Here is a 26,140-nt window from a genome sequence, read left to right on the forward strand (position 1 = left end):
AGGTATGTGTAGTTTTTCATTTTAATAGAACTTGAGAGATTGCTTTCTACAAGTTTGGCAATTTTTCATATTTTATTTGTTCAATATTTATTAAGCACTTACTCTGTGCCAGGCACTGTTTTAGCAATTTGGATTAACAATGTATAATGCAAAGATCCCAGATGTCACAGAGGTTTCATCTTAGAAATGGAGTGGGAAAGAACAGATGAAATAACAATAATAAATACTTTTGTACCAGAAATGTAAGAAAACACAATTTTCCTTTTCTTTACCATCAACAATTGGTATTACCATTTCTCTTTTTTTTCTTTTTTTAACATCTTTATTGGGGTATAATTGCGTTACAATGGTGTGTTAGTTTCTGCTTTATAGCAAAGTGAATCAGTTATACATATACATATGTTCCCATATCTCTTCCCTCTACCATTCCTCTTATATATTTCCCCATCTTATTGATGCAACGTTCTTGTTATTTTGATTTGCATTTTCCAATTGGTAAGTAATCTCAACATTTTTCACATGCCTATTTAGTGATTTGGATTTGTTTTGGATGGATTGTCTATTTATAATTTTTACTCATTTTTCTATCGAGTAGATTATATGCTAAACCCATACTTCTGGCCAAATTTCATGACCTCTGCGTATAAGTGGACATTTGTTTGCCATATGCTTTGCAAATCTTTTCCCCAATCTATTGCTTATCTTCATGATGGTTTCTTTTACTGTGTAGTACCTTTAACATTTATGAATCTGTCCTTTTGTTATGAATATGTCTTTTTGTCCTCTCTCAGCTTCTAGCTATTCCATCTTTGTCAATTGTTATCTCCAAGCTCTGTGTCATATGTATGGTCTCCTTAATTTTCTTCCAATTAAAATTGTTTAATTTTTAATATATTTTTTCAATACACCTGGAATTTATTTTTTTAATATGGTGTGAGATTGGCATCCAATTGTATTTTGTTCTAGGTAGATAGCTATTTCCCCAATACCTTTTATTAAAATAAACCCTCAGTTCTCCACTGAATTAAAATGCCACTGGTTTCATATATGCAGTTTCCATATGTACTGGAATCTGTTTGCATTCTAATTATTATGCGTCACTGATGATATGTCTATTCCTATTCCACTTTCAGGCAGGTTTGATTTTACTCTCCTTTTTCATAATTTTAAAGCTAGGGTAGGACTTTATTTGGTCATAGAAACCTTCAGATAATGTTATCCAATTAAAAATTGTAATTATTGAAAGTACATTTAATTTATATTGGGAACAACAAATAAGTCATAATCAGGAAAGAGAAGAGATGAAAATAATTACAAAACAATACGATGTAAAACTTCATGGTAAATTGGAAATGGAGAGGAAATCAAAGATGTCCTATAAATCATATAAATTATCAAAGTGGTGCAAGAAGGAGGAAAAGTGGCAACAAATTCCTGTGGAAGAAACTGGAAATTTATTTAGAGATCTACTATGAAAAGGGTCCCAGGAACAGATGACTTACCAGCTGAGTTCCATGTAGTCTTTAAAGAACAGATAACCCCAATGTTATTAAACGATTCAAGATCATAGGAACAAAGACGAAGAGATCCCCGGTATGTTATGAAGCCAGAATCATCTTAAGGTTAATTCCTTATAGACCAATCACGCTCAGGAATATAGATTTTCATTCAAAATAAAATATTAGCAAATAGGACCCATCCGTGTATCAAAAAGACTAAGGCACTGTAACCAAATAGCTTTTTGTTTGTTTGTTTTTGTTTTTTCGCGGTATGCGGGCCTCCCACTGTTGCGGCCTCTCCCGTTGCGGAGCACAGGCTCCAGACGCACAAGCTCAGCGGCCATGGCTCACGCGCCCAGCCGCTCCGCGGCATGTGGGATCTTCCCGGACCGGGGCACGAATCCGTGTCCCCTGCATCGGCAGGCGGACTCTCAGCCACTGCGCCACCAGGGAAGCCCCCAAATAGCATTTATTCCAGAATGCAAGGATGTTTCAGTAGCAGAAAATTGATCAACATAACTCATTACATCAACAAATTAAAGAAGAAAATTATCATATAAATAGATATTAAATAGTCCCCTGATAAAAGTCAGCAGCGCTTCCTAGTACAACCCCATAATCTGTTATCCAAAATGTGGGTAAGTGTGGTGGTCTAGTGTCCGCCAGGGCTCCATGGTTCGCTGTGCATTGCTTAACTCTTTGACTGGGAACCAGCTGCTTAACATCTCAGACCTCCTACTTGCACTTATTTTAGAGACTTGAAAGGATGATACAAGATAGGTGAAGTTCTTGGTCAAGAGTAAGTTCTCCTTGAACAGCCGGCCCTGGAATGGGGGTGGTGGTGAAGTGGCGATGCTCTTGGCTGTGGTCCCCGGGGTCTTTCCCACATCTGTCGTTTGAAGATTCTTTACCCAAGAAAAATCTTGATCGTATTTCACTCACCTGTCAAGAAGATTCCCCGATATTGTTGAAAAGTTGGCATTAGATGCCTGTACTATCTTTGTGACCTAAATTACAGCATCTCACCTGAAAATCTGAGCTGGAAAGAACCTCAGAATGTTCTAACGTGGGCCAGGAGAGGGAATGTGACTTTCCCAAGTGAAGACTGAAACCCAGACCACCAGACACATTGGTCAGCCTCCTTCTAGACGGCAAGGCTCCTACCCCCAGGGGCCTGGGATCCACCCTGGCGGTTTCTGGCAGTTTCCTCAGGCCAGACCATCTCTGTGTCCTAAACCCAGGAGTCTCTCCTCTCTGGGCCACTTCTTCCTGCTCTGGGAAAAAAGGTGGAGGCAAGCTTAGCCCACCCAAGCCCCTCCTGACCCCATGTTCTGACTTTGACCTTCACTGCCCCCCTGCTTCCCCACCTTTCTAATCGGCAACCGGAAGGGGTTTGGGGACGCTTTTGTGCACAGAGGCTCTGAAAACCTACTCACATGGCCAATCTGCTGTGTGCTCTCCAACAGGATGGGAGTGGTGAGCAGCAAAAGGCAGGTCAAGGAGAAGGGGAAGGGCAGATGGAGCCCCGAGAAGGCCAGCACCCAGGGCAAAGAGGCCCCACCACTGCCGCCCCTGGTGAGTGACTGCTGTGCGCAGCTGGAGGGGTGGGAGAGGGGCGCACGGAGCTCCCCCGCGAGGCTCGGGGGCTGCTGCTCGTCTCCAGCCAGCACCAGCGCCATCTCTAGACAATGCGGGGCACCAACAAGTAGACCCCTCCCACTGCCACCACGACCCACGTCGCAGTGGTGGCATAGTACCAAGCTTAGCAGCCAGATTGCCGAGCTTAAATCTACGGGCGGTGTGCTTCCAGGGAGGTTACTTAACTCCTCTGTGCCTCAGTGTCCGCATCTGTAAAATGGGTACAGTAAGAATGCCTTTCTGATGGGGACGTGACCATATGCAGGTGTGCAAGGCACAGGGCCGGGCCTAGGGGGCTCCCGGTAATCCTTAGCCAGTTTTCAATGCACATGGGCAGCCTTGAAGAGGAAAGGAAATCAAAAATGTCAACTTGAACAAAGGGTGGGGCGAGGGGGGGTCTGGGGCATTTAGCAACATCTGCTGCCCCCACCCCCTGCCCAGAAGCTCCTGATGGTCATTGTCCCTTTCGTGGCACTGCTGCTGGCATTCCAAGCAGCTTGCCGTCCTGGGATAAGGCAGCCTAGGACTGGAGGGGCCCTCTCCTCCGCAGCACGCCCTCAAGTTCTCATGGAGCCTGTCATGCAGTTCTGGTCTGTTCACAAAACAGTTGGCACACTTTGACGGTAGCATTCCCAAAGAGGCACTTTTAGATGATGATGTTTGTGTCTCCCCCACCCGGCCACCTACCCCCTTTTGGTTTGGGTCAGTTGGGAGTCATGCCTGGGTCCCCCAACCCTCACCAGCACATTCGACTGGCCATTGCTTTATTCTGACAGTGACCTGATGGGGGAGGGGAGGGGGGATTGCCGATCCTGTTTCTTAGAGAAATCTTATCTATCCGTGTCCCAATTTAGTGCAGGGCTTGGCAGGTAGCAATGAAATGTTTGTTGAATGAATGAATGATCGACTGGGAAAACGCCGACTTCGACTGTGTTCGTTATATGCTAATAAGTAGTAGAGCCTGGAAGGTTTTAAACTTTTTTAAAAGTCACATCATATCTATTAATTATGGAAAAAAATCGTAAATACTCATTATTCCACTGCCCAATGATACCTGGAGTTAGCACTTCAGAGCTCCTGCCTCCAGACCCCTTTTCTGTGGGTTATTTATATTACGTGTTTATATTGTCAATGGAACCATGCTATACATGCCATTTTGCAAAATCCTACTTCAAAATTGTTTTCAATAAATATGGAATACAAAAAGAATATTTGGAGACTTCCCTGACGGCCCCAGTGGTTAAGACTCCATGCTCCCAATGCAGGGGGCACGGGTTCGATCCCTGGTGAGGGAATCCCACATGCTGCGTGGCCAAAAAAAAAAAAATTTGTAACGCATATGTCAAGTTGAACAAAGAACAGAATGAAGAGCCAGCACAGCTCCGTCATCTTCAGAAGTAGAAGGTGACCGGTTGAGACTGTCTGCTGCCCCCAGTCTATCCTCGTCACCCCGGGCCCCACTATCCTGAGAGTGTGTATCATTCCTTAGCTTCGCTTTTTCGGTGTGATCACATATGTATGTGTTTCTAAACACTCTTCAGTTTGATTTTACCCGTTGTGAACTTTAAATCATTCGAATCAGACAGCACGTATTCGTCCGAGACGTGGGTTTTGGATCTCCGTTACGTTTGTGGGTTTTATCCACGGGGATGCCTGGGGCTGTAGCCACCAACTTGCCCCGGGTTTCGTTGCATGACTCGCTCCAGTTTGTCTATTCGTCTATCTTTTTGGTCAAAGGGTGATTTCCACACTTCAACGATGTTTTTTTTTTTTTAATTTTTTTTCTGGGAGCCTTCCGGTGCAAAGGTTTCTCTACAGGGTACATACCTGGGAATACATCTGTTGAGTTTGAGGGAAATATGCTTTTAAAATAATTTCCCTTGAGAGCAAATACTCTTTGGCAATTTCTCTTTTAAAGAAGAACCAGGACTTTAACCTGGGTGATACGGCTTCCTCCCACAGTTCCACAGCTGCCTCTTACGAAGTTGGGGCATCCCCATGTACCCCTCCTCCAGCCACGTGTGTGGTTGGGCAGGCGGTCCCGGCTTGTGGAACGTGGCACTGGCACCTGGGGCTTGAGGCAGCACGTGTAGAATTTACCTGTGCGGCCTCCTGGGCCAGCAGAGAGGCGCCCCCAGACCCTCCAGCTGGAACGCAGCAGTCTCACCCCTCCTGCCCTGCCCAGGCCTCGGGGCGTGACCTAACACAGCACGTGCATTTCCGCTCTAGGTCGTGTTTAACCACCTGGCTCCGCCCCCTCCTGACACCAGGCACCCGGACCAAGGTAAGAAGGGGCTGCTTCAGCAGCTGAGGCTCCCCTGGCCACGTCCTCCGGGCCCCCGGCTTCGTGCAGTTGGAACAGGGGCCAAGGTGGGAGCGGCTTCCTGGGGAAGATGGGCCCTCAAGGGTCGGAGAGGAGGAGGCCTGGGGGGAGGCTGAGTGAGGTGCCCTAGGCTTCACCTGCCCTTGGGGGATGTCCCTCCAGGAGCCAAGCACCGGCTCATTTAGTGTACCTGAGCCTGGGTGGGCTTTTTTTTTTTTTTTAAAGACTTTACAAACTACGAGCACCAAAAGAGTTACAGCAAATACAAACAGCATCGTCAAACCCAGGCTTTCAAAAATTCTAGCTCCCAACCTCCAAGGGCGAAGGCCGATGGCTCTGTGTCCCACCCCTTGCTCTCTTCCATATGGAATTTCCCATATCTAGTTTCCCAGCCCACTTTCAAAGGCCCCCTGCCGGCCTTCTAACCACCCCCGGTCTCCACTTCCACTCTGATGGGCCGGACTGTGGAGGTGACATAATGAATGACCTAGGGGGTTCAGGCCGGGGCAGGGGGCTCACAGGATGGGGCTTCCGGGAGAGCTCTGCCCCAGCATCTTCATAACCCACCTGCATCCAGCACCGGGAGGCCTCAGGCATTAGAGCACTCGCACGACTGCACTGAACAAACAACCCAGAGCCCGGCTCTGCCCCAGGACTGCGGAGGATGCAAAGCTAATTACGATGGGTCCCCTCCGCGAAGGAGCTCAGAGTCTGTCAGTCAAGAGCTGCAGCCCAGTTAGTGGCCTCACCTGGTGCCTGGTGTTTCTTATCCGTGCCGAGGATCACGGTTAATTACCGTTAGGGGAGATCCTTACTTCCTGCCGGGGGCTTCGCATCTCCAGGAAGGAAGTCCAGGAGAAGGAAGTAAAACCAACTGCCTTTGGCACAAGCCCTTGAATCTCAGAACCGGAGGCGGCCTCTGTCATCTATTCCAGCCCCCCTTCCCGCCGAGGGGAGGGGAACAGCCACACTCTGGTGACAAAGCTGGGGACGCTAAGTGGTCTCCAGGTGACCTTTTTCGGGGCGGGGGGGTCTTCGCTCCCCAGGGCTGTGCAGAAAAGCAGTGGTCATTGGAAAGACGATAAGCCAATCTCCGGAGCCCGCTCCGTTGCAGGGACCAGCAGCTCGTCTGGGTACTGCCAGCCAGAGCGCTGGGACAGGGCCCTGGGTACCGTTACAGGTCAAAGTTACAGCTGCTGTGTTCCGAGACCACTACTCCCCTTGGAACAGAGGCAGGGAGGGCAGGGGGAGAAGGGGAAGAGAGGGGAGGGTCATGGCCTCCGAAGTGATAAGGGATGGTTCCCAGACGTGGGTCTGCGTCCCTCAGGTCCACACAGCTGATCTCCCTAGATCTTCAGGATTTTTCCAGCCCCTACCGTCGCTCTAGCAGCCCAAGCAGTGACCATCTCTTCCCTGTTCACCCTAGAGGAGCACTTCGTGGTGGCCCTGTATGACTACAAAGCCGTGAACGACCGGGACCTGCAGATGCTGAAGGGGGAGAAGCTGCAGATCCTGAAGGAGTAAGTGTCCCGGACACCGTCCCTGTGACTGCAGGACCCCACCCCCCACCCACCTACCTTTCCCCCAACCCACCGCCCTGCACGGCTGCCTCCAGAATACCTTCTCCAGTGCCCTGCCCCCCAGCCCAGCCCAGTCACTCAGTAGGGATTCGTATTCACTACCTCCTGCTCTGCTGTCAAAACCCTACTCTTCCTTCAAAACCCACCTTTAACGCCACCTCCTCCATGAAGCCCTCCTGATGCCCACAACACTTGCCTGGCTGCTCCATCACCGCTCTGGACTGGAGTCTGTTGTGTCCAGATTTGTCTCCCTTGCCAGACAAGATCTCGCCTGAGACCCTACCTGTGAATTCAGCTTTAGTTTATCCAGAGTTTCTTCTCAGAAACTGCTCTAAAGCCACTCTGTCGCACGTCGGGCTTGTCCTGTGGAGGCTGAGGACTCCTTTATTTCTCGATGTTCTGCGATGAAGTGTGAAGGCCCTGACCTTTTGACCATCTGTGGGCTCCGGTTGGTCCTCTCCTCCGCAGCCCTCCTTGTTTCTGTCTTTCCCGTCCAGTCCAACCTCACTCCCCAAACGCTAAACGTGTCCCATTAATCGAGAGGAAGGCGGCTCACCAGAGGACTGGGGCCCTCGTGGGTGGATCAGGCTACGGAGACAAACCTCTCCCGGAGGCTGCGTTGTTCCCTTTCCTCCCCTGGGCCAGGAGCATCTCGGGCCCATCGGATGCTGGCGAGTTGGAATGACCTGGACACCCGCATCACTGAGACCCTGGCCCCAGTTCCCTCCCTCTGCCCGACCACCTGCCTCTCGAATCCTCTGCCTCCCAGGGGTGAGATGCTGTGGGCTGTGAGCTGCCCAGAGAGCCTTGTGGGAGCCGCTACCTGTTTTGTCTTTCTTTCCCACCTAGAGCTGGAGACTGGTGGTTGGCCAAGTCTCTCATCACAGGAAGAGAAGGCTACGTGCCCAGCAACTTTGTGACCCGAATAGAGACCCTGGAAGTGGAAAAGTAGGTGGACAGACGGCCCCTCAGAGCAGAGGCGTGTGCTGGGGGCTTCTAGTCTGTGCAGGGCAGAGCCAGAAAGTGGCTAAATAGCAGAGCAGGGTGTGAACCCGGCACAGAGGGGGCAGGAGAGGGGTGGGGACTTGGTGCCTCTGGGAAAGGCTTGTCTAATGTCCCAGCAACGTTGAAATCTCTGTGTGACACTGAGGGTGTCACTCAGGGAGCCCATCTCACCCTTCCCACCTGTAAAATGGGAGCTGCCCGTTTCCTGGCTAACCTGGTAGAGATGACCCCATGTCCCACCACCTTGATCAGCCACCCTCCTCCCCTGCCTCCAGGACAGGACTCAGGGCTTGCACCTCGGGGGACTCACAGGATGGGGGCCTTAGGGGACAGCTCCGCCCCAGCATCCTCATAACCGACCTGCACACGGCACCAGCCAGGGCCTCGAGCATCAGTGCCCTGAGCAAACAGAGCCAGAGCCCCAGCTCTGCCCAGGACCAGGGAGGATGCAAAACCCATTATGACGTGACCCCTGCCCTGAAGGAGCTCAGAGTCTGTCAAACTCACGAGCTGGCACGGGTCTGCCGCCTCGTCTAGTGCTCCCATCCAGCGATGCTCGCCCCCAGGAGGGCTCCTTGCCCAGCACGCCCGGCCCTGTGCTGTCCCTGGACCAGTGTGGGGCGGGCACATCCACCCTGACCAGCCTGTGCTCAAGGGGCACTAGAGACCCAACCCCAAGGAGGGTGGGCTGTGAGGGAAGGTGTCAGGTGCATTCTCCCAGAGCAAAATTAACAAAGGGCACCAAATACTGCTCTCCTTTCATTTCAAGAAAACACCGAGTCCATCGCTGACAGCAGGGAAGGGGACCGAGGGGTGTTTCATGTATCAAAATGTGAGGGGCTCAGCTCAGGGTTAAGTTGGCAACGGGAACACATTTCATCTCTGGAGGGAAGGGACTTGGGTGGCAGTATCCCCGGGAGTGTGGCCACTCTCTGAGGTCCGTCTGCCTTCGTGCTTTTCTTTTCCAGGTGGTTCTTTAGATCAATTTGCCGGAGAGATGCCGAGAGGCAGCTTCTGGCTCCAATCAATAAGGCCGGCTCCTTTCTAATTAGAGAGAGCGAAACCAGCAAAGGTAAGCCTGGGCCTCCGCTTCCCTCCCTGTGCAGCCCAGGAGCCCCACCTGCAGCCTTGCTTCTGGGAGTTGGGAGGGGGCCAGCGTGTGGGGTGCTAGGCAGGAGAACCTGGCGGCGTCCACCCCGGGGGGTCCCTCCCACATCAGGCCAGCCAGGACAGCCCATGGGTATCCGGTAACTGAGCGTGAGGCTGTACACATGGACAGTTCTCCCAGGGCCCCGCTGGAAATGTGCCCAGCACGAGAGCGGCTCCCATCTCGGGCTGGTCTCGCACTGCCTCGGTCAGCAGGGATGCTGAAGCTGGCGGGGGTAGAAGAGGGGGTGTGACCCAGGGCCACGTCTGGAATCAAAGGATTTGGGAGCTGAAAGAATCCTTAGAGATAATCTCAGCTAGAGGCTGTGACTCAAGACACTTCCAAGAGCCTGTGAGGTATAAGTTTGTGATATACAAGGACGGGGCAGTGATCACTGAGATCTGGTGGACTCAACAGATTCAAACCCACTGATCGAGCAGAACGTTTCTGCCACCACCCTCAGGCCACTGGGTTTTCTCTTTCTCTGTCTTTAGTTTTCTCTCTGTCTTTCCTCCTCAAAGTTCTTTCTGCTATAAAGTATAAAACACATCTAAAAATTGCATAAATTATAAATGAGTGCATAATTATAGAGTCATGCTAAGTAAACACCTGTGTGACCACAAGAGCGAGAACATTCCAGACACCCAGAGCCCCTCTCCCTGCCCCACCGGTGCCCCTTTCTGATTCACCTCCCCACCCGCCAGAGAAGCCACCACTGTCCTGACTTGGATGGAAATCCTTCCTTATCTTTCTTTATAGTTTTACCACCCATGTTTTGTCTGTTTCTCACCTTTATACAAATGGAATCATAGTATTTTAGTTTTTGTGTGTGTCCTGTTCCTTTCACTCAACACTGTAAGATTCTGTATTCGTGTGCCAGGCCTTCTGAAGCAAAGTACCAGGAACTGGGGGACTTAAACAACAGAAATGTGTTTTCCCACAGTTCTGGAGGCTAGAAATCTGAGATCAAGGTGTCAGCAGGGTTGGTTTCTCCTGAGGCCTCTCTCCCTGGCTTGTAGACGGCCGTCTTCTCCCTGTGTCCTCACATGGTTGTCCCTCTGTGTGTGTCTGTGTCCTCATGCCCTCTTCTTATAAGGACACCAGTCATATTGGGTCAGGGCCCACCCCAATGACCTCATTTTAATGTAATCACCTCTTTAAAGACCCTATTTCCAAAGATAGTCACATTCTGATGTACTGGGGGTTAGGACTTCAGCACAGGAATTTGTGGGGAGAGGGGGGGGACACAATTCAGCCCATAACAGACTCACTCGTGTTGTTGAGGATAGCAACAGCTCACTTTGACTGCTATACGGAATCTAGTATATGAATATTCCGTAAGTTATTGCTATTTCTCCACGCTAACGTTGGTGGACTTGGGGTTGTTTCCAGTTTGGGGCTGTTATGACCGTGCCGCTATGAACCTTGTTATATATGCTTCCTGGCACACGTCTGCCACTAGTCTTCCATCTTCGAGGTACTGGGCCAATACCCCCATTTGAAAGATGAGAAAACTGACTCCCTGAGGGAAGAAGTGACTCATTCAAGACCAACAGTGAACAAGTGTCAGGGCCCAGATCATCTGAGGGGCACCAAAAATCTTCACAAGCTCTAAAACGTGTCCAACTGGCCTAACCTGGGTGGATGGAGGGGAGTTTCCCAAGCAGGGCGAAGAAAGCCTTTGTTATCAGGACACTGCACAGAGGGACCTGTTACAGGAGAGGAGGTGGCAGCAGCGACATCAGAGGTGAAGGGGAGAGAGGGTGGCCGGGCTGTGAGCCTGGCCCCCTGTGTTGGGGCAAAGAGAAAGGACAGGGCTTTCCTGGTGGGAGCACCACCCCCTCCCCCGCCCACTGGCTTACGCTTCAGCTCCATCCATGGCTTGAGAACTGCAGTGAGTGGAAACACGAAAGCAGCAAAAGCTGGACAAAGAGAGCTGCTTACAGCCCACTGGAGGCTCAGGGGAGCTCCCACAGCTCACTGCCCCTCAAAGGGTCAGAACCAGGCGGGGGAGGTGGAGGGATGCAATGGTGCGTTGGGGCGCTCTGTGCAGAATTTCCGGATATGCGCCGATGGATGCATTAAATTATATACACATACATATTAGGATATTGCCACTATTCCATCTGAATAGCAGGGCACCTATGTCCAAGAAACAATATGGGAATCATTAGAGATGACATAAGTGTTTTGTTTGCTGTAGAATATTTCAAATGCATATGGAAGTAAAGCGAATAGTATAATGGAGCCCCTGTACCCAACACCCAGCTTAACAATAATCAACCCAGCTAATCTCGTTTTGTGTATATCGCCACCCACCACTCTTACTTTGAAGCAAATCCCAGACATCACGTCATTTCACCCGGAAATGATGTTTTAATTGTTGCCTATTGCTAAGGGACCCCCTGGAGGGAAAGGGCGTCCCCAGCCTCAGTGTGAAGGAGGAAGGGGTCTCTAAGGGTGGCGGGTGTCTCCTCCTGTCCTTGCCCCCCTCCCCAGCTAGTCCAGGCTGGGATTGGCCAGATGGAGCTGAGGCTTCAGGACCCCACGCACATATACACATCCCTGCATACACATGTGCACACTCCACCGAACTCCAAAGCATCTGGAGGCCACAGACAGAGGATGGGAGATGGGGAAGGAACACTGCCCCCGGAAGCCAGGGAGCGAGTTCTAGCCCCGAGAGGCCTCCAGGACATCCCTTAGCTTCTCAAGCTTCATTTAATTGGTATCTGTGTGAGGACTGACTAGTTTCCCAGTTCAAGGGCAGGTGGTCCTTACAGTGTTAAGAAATCTCAATGTCTGGGAGCCCAGCCTTGCCTATGCCCAGCGCAGCCCACACGCAGCGTGGAGACAGGACAAGGGGATCCAGATTTTGTGAACCTCAAGGGTTGAAGTCCCCTTTAAGAGGAAGGAATGCCAGATTGTAAATAGATATTCGGGACAGTCCCTAGGAGGAGCCCACACAAGAGAGAGGCCCTAAATCCGAGCTTCTGCAGCCCTGCTGGAGGAGAGCCCGGTCTCCCTGGCTAATCTAGAGGATTCACAAGCAGGGTGCAGCGGAGGGAACGGGGAGAACAGCTCCCTTCCTCACTAGGGTGATGCGCGGATGAATGGACTCACTAGAGCCACTCTCTGGTTCCTGAGATACCGGGGCACGTTGCACCCACCCGGGGCGAAGTCGGGGCCACAGTTTGCCGCGTGCGGGCTGGGCTGGGGTCGGGCGCGTGGAGCGGGCTGTGGCGGAGGCAGGGCGCGCCGCGGGGCGCAAGGCTTCTCCGCATCCTTTTGCAGGTGGGCAATAAGAGAGGCGCAATGGCCAAGGGTTAGGGGAGAAGAGATTTGAGATGGGCTGATGGGCTGATGGGGGAGGAAAGACGCGTAAAGACAAACACCGCAAAGCAAAATCAAGCGCCCACACCCAGGACAAGAGGTGTCCAAGCCTGACACCTGGCGGGGAGGGCTGGTACTGCTCGAGGTAGGCGAGCCCTTAGAAAGGGCACGGGAGCCCCCAAGCCTGCTGCTAGCCAGCGGAGGACCCTGGTGCAAAGCGACATCCCCCTTCTGGGCCTCAGCTTCCTCATCTTCCAAATAAGAGTGGAGGAGTGTGGTGCCCAGAGAGCTGGAGAGAGGCGCTTTATAAAAACCATCAAGTTCGTGGAATGTTTTTCAGCTGAAAACTCTTGCCACCTAAATTGCTCTTAACGCTTGCCATCTGCTACGTTCACCTAGAAGACAGAATACCTAGTTGTGTGTATGGATTTGAACAGAACCCCTGGGGAGTGTCTTATGTTCTCCCCCATGGACAGGAGTGCTTGGGGTTGTAATTTAGTATTGCATGTGGGGTAGGGTCAGCCTTTCAGCTGGAATGAATGAATGAATGAATGAGTCAGTCTCTTAGTCCCTCCAACAACTCTGTATTTCTCAAAATCCCATGGCAAAGGGTCCGCAAGCCCCAGGGCCCAAGTTGGGGGACAGCCTGATTGCTAAGATAACATCCTGCCTGCTCCAGAGCTCTGGGATTCTCTGGCTGAGTTTGGGGAGATTTGGGGAGGAACGTCAAGGACAGAGTCAGATGGAGCTGAGAGGAAAGGCTTCCAGGAGGGTGGAGGGCGAGATGAAGGAAAAGATAACTTTTGATGGAAGTGGTCAAAATGGAGAGCAGAATTTGGGGAACTTTTTTCCAGGGTATTGAAATGAAGCCCAAATCCCAGTCCTGGGTTTCCCTCTATGCCCTGCTTCTCATGTATGTGTTTTTATTAACCCTCCAGGTGCCTTTTCTCTGTCTGTGAAGGATGTGACCACCCAGGGGGAGGTGATCAAACACTACAAGATCCGCTCCCTGGATGAAGGCGGCTATTACATCTCCCCCCGAAACACCTTCCCCACCCTGCAGGCTCTGGTGCAGCACTATTCTAGTAAGAGGGGGCGTCGATGAGGGCGCGTGGGGGGCTTGTACCAGAGGAGATACAGGGGGCGTCTGATGAGGGCGCACGGGGGGCTTGTACCAGAGGAGCCCTTGTATCTCCCTGTCACTAAGATCTCAGGATGGTGTGAATTACTGGTACCATCTTGGTGGAGGGGTGGAGGATTATCCCAAGGCTGGACCTAAGGAGTTGACAACTGTCGACATAATGATTCACATTCTGTGTCCCTCATCCCCTCTACTGGCTGTGAGCACTTGGGGAGTAACAAGTATTTTCAGTCTTAGAGACAGCAAGACAATGATAGCATTCCTTGCTTAGCGCAAAACGAATGCAGAGAGCTGTGTGTGTGTGGTGTGTGCACGACGGGTAGGGGTGGGGTAGGGCGGGCAATAGGGGGCAGGGACACAGCTGGGAGCGCTATGGCTCCCATGAGAATGAGATCAGTCTGGCTCCAGCCCCACCTCTTCTTTCCTAATGCAGAGAAGGGGGATGGTTTGTGCCAGAGGCTGACCCAACCCTGTGTGAGCCTGGCTCTCCAGAACCCCTGGGCCCAGGACGAATGGGAAATCCCCCGGCAGTCTCTCAAGCTGGTCAGGAAACTTGGGTCTGGGCAGTTTGGCGAAGTCTGGATGGGTGAGTATGTGTCACGCCGGGAGCCGCTCTCTCCCTGTCCTGCGTCCCGAAGCACAGAAGTCTCGGGATTTGCACAGGGCATCGTGCTTCCCATAAAGGCTTATGAGGGGGAAGGGACTGCGGCTATATACCCATTTTACAGATGAGGTAATGGAGGCATAGGACACTAAAGTGACTTGCCTTCAGCTGTTCCGCACATGATGGTGAAGCAGGAGTAGAATCCAACTCTCCCACCCCCTCAGCCCAGTCCCTCCTTGGTTCTTCGCTGCCCAGAGCTGCCTTTGCCATTGATTTGTGTGTGACCTGGAACGCCTTGCTAACTCATAGAGCGGCAACACGTGTTAACCGTGGTGAGCGGTGAACCAGGGGCCCCAAGACTCTGGTAACAGACCAAAGCCAGCACTTGCAGCTGTGAGACTAGCCAGTCCCTTAACTTCTGGACTCCTGTGGCCTCACCTTCAATGACAGTTGACGGTCGCTCCTCTGCTCAGCATGGGCACTCTCAGAGCACAAGGTGCTTTATTTTATCCCCGGAAAGGTCCGTGTCTATGGGCATGATTTCACGGTGGGATCCTGCTGCCCCCTCCCCCGCAGTCCCCTGGCACCCAGGACTGATGCCTGAGGCGCCCCTGGCAGGAGCTCCACCTGGATTGTTGCAAGTCTGAGTCATGACTCGCCTTCTCCCTCCAGTGTGGATGGGGACCTCATGGTGGGGGTGGGTGTGTGCAGGTGCCGGCGCTGTAAGGGAAACATCACAGGGCGCAGAAAGGGGGAAGGAGTCTCCAGGCCCCCTCTGCGTTCTCTATGCTTTTGTCGTGGGCTGTGATGCTCCCTGCCACGCTGAAGCTATCAAGTGGTAGCAGAGACTCACTACGTAGGGGTAGGAGGCAGGCTACTTGAAGGACAAGAGATGCACCCCAGACCCGGGTGTAGGGGCAAGGAGGTGAAATGGCCCCCCTCCCAGGCCGGGGAAGTTCCTCCACTGCCTGGCGCTCCCATCTGGCAGGGGAGACTGGGACAAGCTGCCGTCCCGCAAGGTAAGCAGGCACATCCGTCCGTCTCAGGAGCTGTCATTCCAGCCGAGGACCACTTCCGGGGGCGGGGCGGGGGCGGCTGTGGCCTCAGTGCCCCATCTATAGAACAGGGATGGCTCCTGGAAGCTTATGTCGATTTTGGTTAAGGGATCACCTCCCACAGCCTCTGGGTCTTCTGAATGTCCTCCTCATTCTCCGTCCCTGGGGCTCAGGTTATTACAAAAACAACATCAAGGTGGCCATCAAGACCTTGAAGGAGGGAACCATGTCTCCGGAGGCCTTCCTGGGTGAGGCCAACCTGATGAAAACTCTCCAGCACGAGAGGCTGGTCCGTCTCTACGCCGTGGTCACCAAGGAGCCCATCTACATCGTGACCGAGTACATGGCCAGAGGTGGTGCCCTGCCTGGGACTGCATCCTTCAGACAGAGGCAGGGAGGCTTGAGGGTGGGAGTCCAGGCTTGGGGGCCCGAGAAGGCTGAGGCTGATCTGCTGCCATGGGCTTGCCTGGCCAGGGGACCTCGGCAGGAGATCCCTGAGCCACGGGCTGGATCAGTTAGCCAACATCTTTCAGATCTAGGGAGTTCCGTGTGCGTGGGGGGCGGAGGGAAGGATGATGAGAAAGACGGATAAGTGGTCCTCACAGAGCGGTGTCCTCGGTGCAGGAGCCCTTGAACCAGCACTTTTGGAGCGCGCCTTCTGTGCCTGGCACTGCTTGATGCCCCCTGGGGAGGACAGAGCGAGGCAAAGTCCAAAGAACAGTAGGCTGGGTGTCCAGAGACGGTTCTAGTCCAGAGAACGTTTGACAACCCTATGAGCATTTTACAACATGGATGAAAAGAGAGGTTGGGCGAGATGGCCTCTGAGGTCCATGGTGTGGCCACGCTCTCCCGGGACAGGGGCTCCTTCTCACCCCTCCTGTGGCCCTGACCGCACACTGATTCTGGTCAGATCCTAACGTGCTCTGCTAATACAGTTCCTGAAAGGTCGTCATGAAGGGGCCCACGCTGAGCACCTGACTCCCCAGCTCACCTCTTAGCCACCCCTGTGGTGAGCATCCCCCAACTCTTAGACGCCAAAGGGGAGCTGCGTTTGTTCCCTGCACCAACCCAGGAGACGGGTCTCTCCGTTCTGGTGCTTTCTTGTGCCCTTGGTCCTCGGAGGAAGAATCTCTGCCAACAGACGGAGAAGGGGGCAAGAAGATGCTTCGGAATGTGGTGCAGGGAATGAGCATGTTCTGCTCCGGTTCCCTGGCTGCATGACCCTGAACTTGGCCGAGACCTAACATCCTCCAAGCAGCTGGTAGCAGATCAGCACCTCCTGGGCGCTGTGAGGGCTGAGATGGGAGTTTCTGTAGAGCAGAGGCACCTGCAGCTGTGGGTGGGTTTGTCTCTGGGCACTAGAGATCCGGTGCCACCCACTTCCTGCCACAGGTGGGGAACAGCCCATACCCTGAGAGGCCGGCCCAGCCAGGGTTGGGTCACTGCACAAATGCAGCTGCAACTTCTCTTTCCTCAGGCTGCTTGCTGGATTTCCTGAAGACGGATGAAGGTAGCCGATTGTCCCTCCCAAGGCTGATCGACATGTCGGCCCAGGTTTGTGAGAACCGAGTGCAGCGGGCCAGGCCCCCAGACCCTCTCCTCCGTCCCCATGGCTTAACAATATCAACTAGTTAGAGGTTGTGTCCATTAGATTTAGGCTGGGCTGTGAAGGACAGAGAGCCCAAAGTCATCATGGCTTAAATGTGTAAACACCAGAGGTGGGCAGCCTGGGGCGGGCAGCGGGGCCACTCCTCAGAGCAGGGACCCAGGTTTCTTCCACCCTCCAGGTCTTAGCAGGTCGTCTTCCCACCGAGGGAGACTGCTCACACTTTAGCATCTTGTCCTCCTCAGCCAGCAAGAAGAAGTAGGGGGGCGGCGGGTGGGGGGAAGCCCACCTCCCTCCCTTTAGAGACACGTCCCCAAAGTCACCCACTACCCTTGCTCTCCCAGCCCCCTGGCCAGCGGTCACCAGCCAACACCTACTGCAAGGGAACCTGGGAAATGTAGTCTTTATCCTGGGCAGCCGTGAAGGAGCGAGGTGGGTTCTATTGCTAAGGACGAGAAGGAGGAAAGGATGGTGTGGGAGACCCAGAGAGTTCCCACGAATTCCATGCCACACGGTAGGCCCGTGTTTTGTGGTGACCTCGCCTGTCCTCAGACGGTGCCCACAAATGCCTTCTGTAGACTCAGACGGCGTGAGGTAAAGAGCAAAAGGAAGGGGAGGGATCTTTCCTCCCCGGGGATTTTAGCTGAGGGTTCTAACTGGCAGCAAAGCACATCTGGTGGCTCCAGGTTAAAACTGGAACTCTCAGCAGAAAAGCTCCGGTCTGTGGTCAGCCCGTGAGACACACACACACACACACACACACACACATCCTGCTGCAGAGAGGCATCCTCCCGCATCTACCTTCTCCTCTACCGTTATCTGCTGTTACTATCAGGACAGGCACTGAGGTCACTACCCCTCTTCTCTGCATCGAGGTGAGCACAGGCCGGGTCCAACAGGCTGGTGAGGTGATCTCGGAAAATTAACGCTGGTGACCGGTTTCAAAGCACAGCGCAGTGATCAGCCTGCCCACTCTTTTTTTCCCCCGTTCTTTTCCTTCTCTCTCTCTGTCCGCTGTCTCTTAGTCAATCCTTTGGGAAATCTTGGGTCACCCAGAGGCAAAAGATGCGAAAAGCCACCTGAGTTTATAAGTAGGTGTGGTCAAGAATCTGAAGGTTAGGAAACAAGAAAATCAGAACCTTCCAGGCGAGCAGCTTCTAAACCACATTCTGATCATGCTAACACCTCACTGCGTGCACACACACACACGCACACGCACACGCACACCCTCACCGCCTCCTGGGCGCTCCTTTTCCTGCTCTAAGGCATGAAATGCCAAGCTCCCCTCCAACCACAAGCCCATGTGCCCCACTTTGCAGCCACACGGCAGCTCCCCCCTGTCCTGTCACATCTGGGAGCCTTTGCCCAGACTGTCCTCTCTGCCCAGGATGCCTTTGCCTCTCTTCTCAGCTGGCAGAATCCTAATCAACGTTCACGACCCAGGTTAAGGTCTCTTCTGTTCAATTTTTCTGGACAAGGAAGTGCAGAGAGCACCTTGGTCACTTGTTCCCCTAGCATCGTGCCAGGTGGATGCTTCTTGAAAGCAGATCCGGGTCCTGCTAGACCTTTCTTTAAAATTTCTAATACCGCTTGTATAGTACATAGATACATGAATACAATATAGTACATTTTTGTTAATGGGACGAATACTGCTAAATGCTGTCCAGATATAAGATATTTGGTATTCAGCCCTATAGTCCTCACAGTACCATACCAACACATACGTATGATGGAATGACTTAGCGAAGGAATAAATATGAAGATAGAATATACAAATGAATGAATAAATGAATAAACCAGTGCAATGGAAGCCTAAGTAGGAGTGGGATCAATTCCAGTGCTGGCTTTGAGGAGGTAAATTGGCTTTCTACTCTCTGCCTCAGTTTCTTCATCCATCCACTGGGAGCGCAGTGAATAAACCCTGAGTTCGTTTCTTTGGCTAAACGGCACAAGAGCAGGACAAACAGCTCCTCCTGGCCCAATGCTGGTGACCTGGGACAGAAACAACTCTCTTCTTTCACTGCCTCCATTCTGTCAGGATCCTGCTGGGTTAGGTCCTCCTACCGGTCTCACCTAATGCTCACCGCAACCCTGGGGCCCTGGAGACCCATCCCCTCACGTTCCATGTCAGGGCAGTGATTCCCCCTCCCCCGAGGAGCTTAAGCAATGATTGCAATCCAGGGCTCCCTGCTCCAGGACCACTGCTTGCAACTTGCTGAGGAAATGAAACCCTCTGCCCAACCTCCTGCCTTCCCCTCCTCTCACGCCCCTTCCTTCCTTTTCTCCTGCCTGCCATCTGCCACCTTCCTGCCCTGCAGACCCTTGGAAGGAGAGGAGAGGTGGGTGAGCAGGGCGGGGCCCCTGGCTCTGACGCAGAGGGCGGCCGGAGTCCTTCTCCCCGAGGGGCGCTGGCCTTCACCGTGGGGCCCATTCCCTCAGATTGCAGAAGGAATGGCGTATATCGAGCAGATGAATTCAATCCACCGGGACCTGAGGGCGGCCAACATCCTGGTGTCTGAGACCTTGTGCTGCAAAATCGGTGACTTCGGCTTGGCCCGGATCATCGACAATGAGTACACCGCCCAAGAGGGTGAGCGGAGCCTCCCAACTCCCCCCAGTCCCTTTGGACTCCTTGTCGTGCAATTCTGGCCTTGCCCCCCAGCTAGTCCAGCCTTTCCCTAAAGTGTTCTGTAGAGCACAGGTGCCTCAGGAGGAATAGCTCTGCGAGGGAGTAAGTTTGGAGACACCGCCCAGTCCATCCAGCCCTCCCTTGGAGACTCCCAGCCCACAGCAGCATATTAAAGGCACTGAGAAGTCCTGCAGCTAAGGAACAGTGTACTTGTGCCTCACCTCGGGTCTCCCAAACTAATTGGAATCCCAAATACTTTTTCCATGTAACTTCTGTGAACCTCCCACAGAACCAGGGGTTCACAGAACACACTTTGGAAAACACTGCTCTTAAGTATGAGCGGCGAAACCTAATACCTGAATTGGGGTCTCCACGGGTCTCTACTTTACTTTGTAAAACTTTGGCAAAAAACCCTCTTCACAAGAGGATTTGAAAGGATCAAAATACATTTCATCAAGCAAGTTAGTGAGCAGTGTTAGCTCAGCACATTCATCAGTTGATACGGGAGAAGGATTGACATGACTCGTTCCCTGAGGGAGCTTCAGGGGATAAAGCCAGGCAAGGTGCAGGTGATCAAGGGCAGGGCCATCCGGTGGGCTTTATGGACAGCAGGATTTGAATTCCTTCCTCACTGTGACCCTAGGAGGTATATGAGTCATGTGTCACCACTTCCCTTTTGCAGGAGAGGATGAGTGCAGGGACAAGTTAAATGACTTTCCCAAGCCATGGGTTCCTGTTAGTAAACAAGACTCATGGGAGGTGCCAAAGGATTCTTCCATCCCAGATGGAAACACGTGCTGGTTGCCCAATGAAGCCCACTGGGCAAAGACCCAAAGCGGGTGACAGGGGTGGTCTTGGTCCTCTCATGCTGCGGACGCCCGGGGTCTGCACACTCCTGGTCGTGTGTCCTCGGGGTCGGAGTGACTCCCGGGATGCATCTGTGTCTGGCGCAGCTGCCCTAACTCCGCCAGGCAGGGCAGGGTGGAGGGGAGGGACAGCAGGGCGTCGGGGGGCATGCAGGGGCGGTCAGTCACGGCCTCACAAGGCTGCTCTTGGCTGTCTCACAGGGGCCAAGTTCCCCATCAAGTGGACTGCCCCAGAGGCCATCCACTTCGGGGTGTTCACCATCAAAGCAGACGTGTGGTCATTTGGAATCCTCCTCATGGAGATCATCACTTATGGGCGTGTGCCCTACCCAGGTAGGCGGCTGCATCGTGCACGACTCTACTGCTCGGGGCTGTCCTGACGTGACCGTGATGGCAGATGTCCCATCCTCAGTGCCTGGGGTTGCCACCTGCACGTCAGAATGGAGCCCAGTGGTTGAAACAGAAACCCAAGTGTGCCACTCTGGGGGCGGGGCTTCCACCCCCTTCCTCAACATTGCTCTTGGCAACAGAGCTGTGTCCCCTTCATCCAGCAGAGGTCAGTGAGCCCCCAAGCCTGGAATTCAGTTAAGGTCGGGGTCTGAACTCAGGTTTCCTCCAACTCGTTTGCCCTCAACTGAGGGCAGGTGGCCCCTCCCTTGGTCTTTCACCTTGTGTACAAAGCCCCATCTTGAGGGTCAACCCCCAGCCCCGCAGCCTCAGGCCCGGGGGGCTGGGGCCTCTTAGCAGCCTCTGGGAGGGGCTGGGGCCTGTTCACCAAGTACCTGCGCAGTGAGTGATGCTCGCCTGTGTGCCGCGCAGTCACAGGTAAGCGAGGTAGGGTCCCACCCAGGAGGAACTGTCCCGCACTGAGATAAGCTACAGCCTCGTTTCCAGCTGTTCTCCAAGCAATGGAAAGTAAATGGTGGGATGCGTAAAGGTGGCACCAGCCGGGCTGCGAGGGCGGAGATGGCGGTCCGTGCCTGGCGGGCCCCTGCCGCCCTTCAGCCGCGTCCCCTCCGCCTCCAGGGATGAGCAACCCCGAAGTCATTGGCAACCTGGGACGCGGCTACCGCATGCCGCGCCCAGACTCGTGCCCACCCGAGCTGTACAGCAGCGTCATCGCCGAGTGCTGGCGCAGCCGGCCTGAGGAGCGGCCCACCTTTGAGTTCCTGCAGTCGGTGCTCGAGGACTTCCACACGGCCACCGAGGGCCAGTACGAGCTGCAGCCCTAGGCCCGTGTGCAACTGGCGGCTTCCTCAGCCCCAGATGCGCTGCAAAGGCAGGGAGGGGTCGGCAAGCCCATTTCTCAGATGAGCAAACTAGAGGTAGAGCGGCCTGGCAGGTGGGTCACGGCTTGGACTCCGGATCCAATCTCAGCACGAAGCTTCTCCGGCTGTGTGCCCCTGGGCGAGTTACTTAGCCTCTCTGTGCCTCCGCCGTCTCATTGGCACAACGGGGAAGAGCCACAGTTGTATCTACCTTGCATCTCCTTCACGAGGATGACCCGCTAAGGTGTTGAGAATGGTGCCCGGCACACTCGTGTTTGTCCTCATGTCATATAAGGCTTCCTGTGCTGGCACCAAAAGCCAGGAGTCTACCGCAGGCGACCTGCGCCCCGCGGGCTCCCACCTGACCCGTCCTGCGCTCGAGCACTTGGGGACTTTTCCGTAATAAAGTCACGAGATCTGACCTTTCCCGTGTCGTTCCTGGTGACAAGCCTGGACATCGCATACATGACCTTCGTGTTTGCATGAGTGGTGCCGCTAGGGACTCGCGGACGGCCCTGGGTGAGAGTCAAGCCTCCATCCCCCCAGGACGAGGACGCAGACCCGACAGTCACTGCCTTTTAGGGCAGCTTGAGTAGGACCAGCAGGTGGCGCTCTTACCTCAGAAATCCTTGGCCTCCAGGTCTGAGTCGGGGTCGCGGGTGGGAGGGCCGTTGCTCTGCAGAGCGCAGAGCTGACCGTGCGCGCACCGGGGAGGCGAAGCAGCCCTGGGCTCCGGTGGCGCCGGGACCGGCCGCCTAAACTGATGAGGCGGGGCTGGTAACACCAAGGAAGGTTCCAGGGTTCCTCACTGTTCATGGAGGCTCCCCATTTGTCATGTTTTTGTTTTGTTTGTAACAGATTTTCCTTTTTTTGAGCTGTTAGGTTTACAGAAAAAGAAATGAAAAGTGTAGAGAATCCCCATTTACCCCTCACCCCGCCCCACCCCCAATTTCCCCTATAATTAACATCTTGCAATAGTGGCAGTACATTTGTTACAACTGATGAGCTGACGCTGACGGATTATTATTAACTGCAGTCCATAGTTTACGCTGGGATCCACTCTTTGCCTTGTATTCTGTGGGTTTGGACAAATGTAAAATCGCATGTCATCATACTACCATACGGCATACTTTCATTGCCATCTTCTGCGCTCCACCTATTTCCTCTCTCCCTCCCCCTGGACCTCTGGCCAACAACTTGCCTTGTTTCGACTCCTCTGATCATGTGACAATCAAGGAGGTGGGACTACAGAGAAAGAAACCAGCAACAGAGAGCGTACGCGGTGTTTCCATGGTCACACAGCTCATTAGTAGCGGGATAGGGATGTGCCCCCAAGCAGAGCAGCTGGACTGTGGCAGCAGAGAATGGGGGATGCTGGGCTGGGAGAGCCTCAAGGAGGGGCTGCCGCACAGGCAAAGGAGGACAGACATCTGCATAGTATTGCTGTTTCCAGGGTGCTTTCCCAAACAGCCCCGGGAGGGATGGAGAGGCGGGCGGGGGCTCACCATTATTATGCCTAAACTCTTTTCCCAAATGAGGAAACCGGCAGAGACTCCACACACCAAGCCTGTCCAGAGGCTCTTAGCTGGCCAGTGCTGGACCCTGGATCTGAACCCACTCTTTGCCCTCAGCCCCTATTCATGGCTGTGGAGGTAGTATTCTCCCAGCCCCAAGCTGTCCGTGTGAGGGTATTGGAAAGGGGCCCAGGCCTGAGAGAGTGGAGCCTATGACTGCTGCCCCCCAACCAGAGCTCTGGTAAGGAGTACACCCCAGCCTCGGACCCCTCATGGATTTTGTGCTTCCCCTTCTCCCTCCCTCCCCAGAGCCAGGGCGTTTGCAGTGCTATTGTAAAATAAGTAACAGCAAGACCTTTGGGATCAGATACACCTAGGTTCAAATTCAAGCTCTTCCTCTCCCGGGTGTGTGAACTCAGACACTTTGCTTGACTTCCCTGAGTCTCAGTTTCTTCATCTGGAAAATGGGCACATTAATAACTCCTACGTTATAGGCTTGTTTTGAGGTTTAGACAAAATAGAACACATGGGGTATTTATCCCAGTGCCTGTCTTATGGTAAATGCTCAGACACTTTAGCTCTTTTTTTTTTTTCTTTTTTTCTGGCTGCGTTGGGTCTTTGTTGCTGTGCGCGGGCCTTCTCTAGTTGCGGTGAGCGGGGGCTACTCTTCGTTGCTCTGCAAGGGCTTCTCATTGCAGTGGCTACTCTTGTTGCAGAGCAGGGGCTCTAGGCGCCCAGGCTTCAGGAGTTATGGCACGTGGGCTCAGTAGCTGTGGCCCACGGGCTCAGTTGCTCCGTGGCATGTGGGATCTTCCCGGACCAGGGCTTGAACCCGTGTCCCCTGCATTGGCAGGCGGATTCCTAACCACCGTGCCACCGGGGAAGCCCAAGCTCTTATTATTTTGACAGCCCCCAAAGAAAGGCCTTCAGAGACCCTGATCCACAACCTCCAACTGCCTTAACTGGGTGTCCCCTGTCCTCTTTGTCTCCCAGGGTGGGCTTCAAACTGTGCCCCTCAGCGTTTTGTTCTTTATTGGTTGCTAGGATTTTTCTTTGTCTGCCATCACACTGCTCCCACCCTCGGGGCAGGACTGCAAGAAGAGCGGCCCCGGGTGTTGAAGTCAGGGACCTGGGTTTACCCAGCACTTTCCAGCTGTGTGACCTTGAGTTAGTAACTCAAGTCCTCTGAGCCTCGATTTCCCCTTCTCCAGGCAGGGAAGAGCAGTGACTCCCTTGCAGGGCTGTTTTCAGGATTTAAAGAGACGTTGAGTTGGTGCATTTGGCTGCAGTACCAAACCCCGCAGCCTGCGGGGCTTCAACAACAGACATTTATTTTCTCACAGCTCTGGAGGCTGGAAGTCCAAGATCAAGGTGTCAGGAGAGTTGTTTCTTTTGAGGCCTCTCTCCTTGGCTTACAGACGGCCGTCTTCTCCCTGTGTCCTCGTCCTCACGTGGTCTTCCCTCTGTGTGTGTCTGGTCCTTCTCTCCTCTTCTTACAGAGACAGCAGTCGTGTTGGATTAAGGTCCAGTCCAATAACCTCATTTAATTTAATCACCTCTTTAAAAGGTCCGTCTCCAAATACAGCCACATCCTGAGGTCCTGGGAGTTAGAACTTCAACATAGGAATTTAGGGGAAACAAAATTCAGCCCATAGCAAATAGTGACACACAGACATAATATAATAATTATTTCTTCTTTTGTACCTTCCGTTCTACCTTCCCAGTGCAAGACGTACGGTAGGGGTCAATGTATCCTTGTAACTGACCAGTTTTAAAAACAAGAATATTTAGTGTGAATAAACTTCCCATCTACGAATAAGGAAGAACCAAAGCTAAGCTGGAAAACCAGTGGACCAGCTCTCAGCAAACTCACACACGATAATCCAGATTTACGCAAAGGATACAACTGTCTCCAATGATTTATCTTACAAAGGGGTCCACTACATACTCCTTTAGGTACTTTAAAAGGAAGGCTCGAGTTTCCCCAGGCTTCATGTTGTCTGGGTTTTTTTTTAAGTGCGGTAAAATACACGTAGAATAAAATTGACCAACTTCAGCACTTTTTAAGTTCAGTGTCAAGTATATTCACATTGTTGAACCACCTTCACCACCATCCATCTTCAGAAGTTTTTCATCTTCCCAAACTGAAAGTCTGTTGCCATTAAACACTAACTCCCCATTCAGCCTCTGGCTATCCCCATGCTACTTTCTGTCTCTGAATTTGACTGTTCTCCGAACCTCATGTAAGTGGAATCATACAATATTTGTCTTTTTGTGACTAGCTTATTTCATTTAGCATAATGGCCTCAAGGTTCATCCAAGTTGTGACATGTGTCAGAATTTCCTTCGTTTTTAAGACAGAGTAATATTCCATTGTATATTATATATATTGCATTTTGTTTATCTATCTGTCGATGGACACGAGTTGTTTCCACCGTTTGGCTTTTGTGACTAATGCTGCAATAAACACTGGTGTACAAATATCTCTTGAGACCCAAGCCTGGCTCATCTAGTAGTTCTATTTTTAATGTTTTCAGGAACCACCATGCCGTTTTCCACAGCAACTGCACTATTGTACCTTCCCACCAGCAGCACACAAGGGTTCTGATTTCTCCACATTCTCACCAACACTTGATATCTTGGTAATAGCCATCCTAATGGGTTTGGGGTGGCTAGTGTCATTTTAATAGTATTAACCCAAGTTTCTGTGACTTTGGACACCACAGGACCTCAGTCCTCTTTGATGTCTGAGTTTCCCGAGTTCTTTTCCCTGTATTTGCTGGTGACAAGCCCCTTCAGGCTGGTGCCTCTGAAGTTCTGCTGTTTGCGGCTGGGTGTTAGGGGCTTCGTGGGCCTGGTTGAGAGGTCCCTGCTGGGTGGAGGTCTGGGGTGGGGGGGCGGGCAGGACTCTATTCTGGGGAAAGGACTCTAT

At 52.7% G+C, this 26,140-nt stretch overlaps 1 protein-coding gene across 1 annotated transcript in view; it reads left to right on the top strand.

The window, feature by feature from the left end:
* Window positions 1-22,101, top strand: part of BLK (BLK proto-oncogene, Src family tyrosine kinase) — a 46,187-nt gene extending 24,086 nt beyond the window's left edge. The window contains exons 2-13 of the mRNA XM_060153616.1: window positions 2,966-3,074; window positions 5,367-5,421; window positions 6,887-6,980; window positions 7,890-7,988; window positions 9,014-9,117; window positions 13,464-13,610; window positions 14,100-14,252; window positions 15,499-15,678; window positions 16,803-16,879; window positions 19,371-19,521; window positions 20,628-20,759; window positions 21,453-22,101. Coding sequence (XP_060009599.1) covers window positions 2,967-3,074; window positions 5,367-5,421; window positions 6,887-6,980; window positions 7,890-7,988; window positions 9,014-9,117; window positions 13,464-13,610; window positions 14,100-14,252; window positions 15,499-15,678; window positions 16,803-16,879; window positions 19,371-19,521; window positions 20,628-20,759; window positions 21,453-21,658 — 1,506 coding nt within the window. The 5' untranslated portion in view covers window position 2,966 and the 3' untranslated portion in view covers window positions 21,659-22,101. The remainder of the gene's footprint in view (window positions 1-2,965; window positions 3,075-5,366; window positions 5,422-6,886; window positions 6,981-7,889; window positions 7,989-9,013; window positions 9,118-13,463; window positions 13,611-14,099; window positions 14,253-15,498; window positions 15,679-16,802; window positions 16,880-19,370; window positions 19,522-20,627; window positions 20,760-21,452) is intronic.
* The last annotated feature ends 4,039 nt before the right edge of the window (window positions 22,102-26,140 follow it).

The sequence above is a fragment of the Lagenorhynchus albirostris genome, chromosome 7 (genome assembly GCF_949774975.1).
Source record: "Lagenorhynchus albirostris chromosome 7, mLagAlb1.1, whole genome shotgun sequence".
NCBI classification, from domain to species: Eukaryota; Metazoa; Chordata; class Mammalia; order Artiodactyla; family Delphinidae; genus Lagenorhynchus; species Lagenorhynchus albirostris.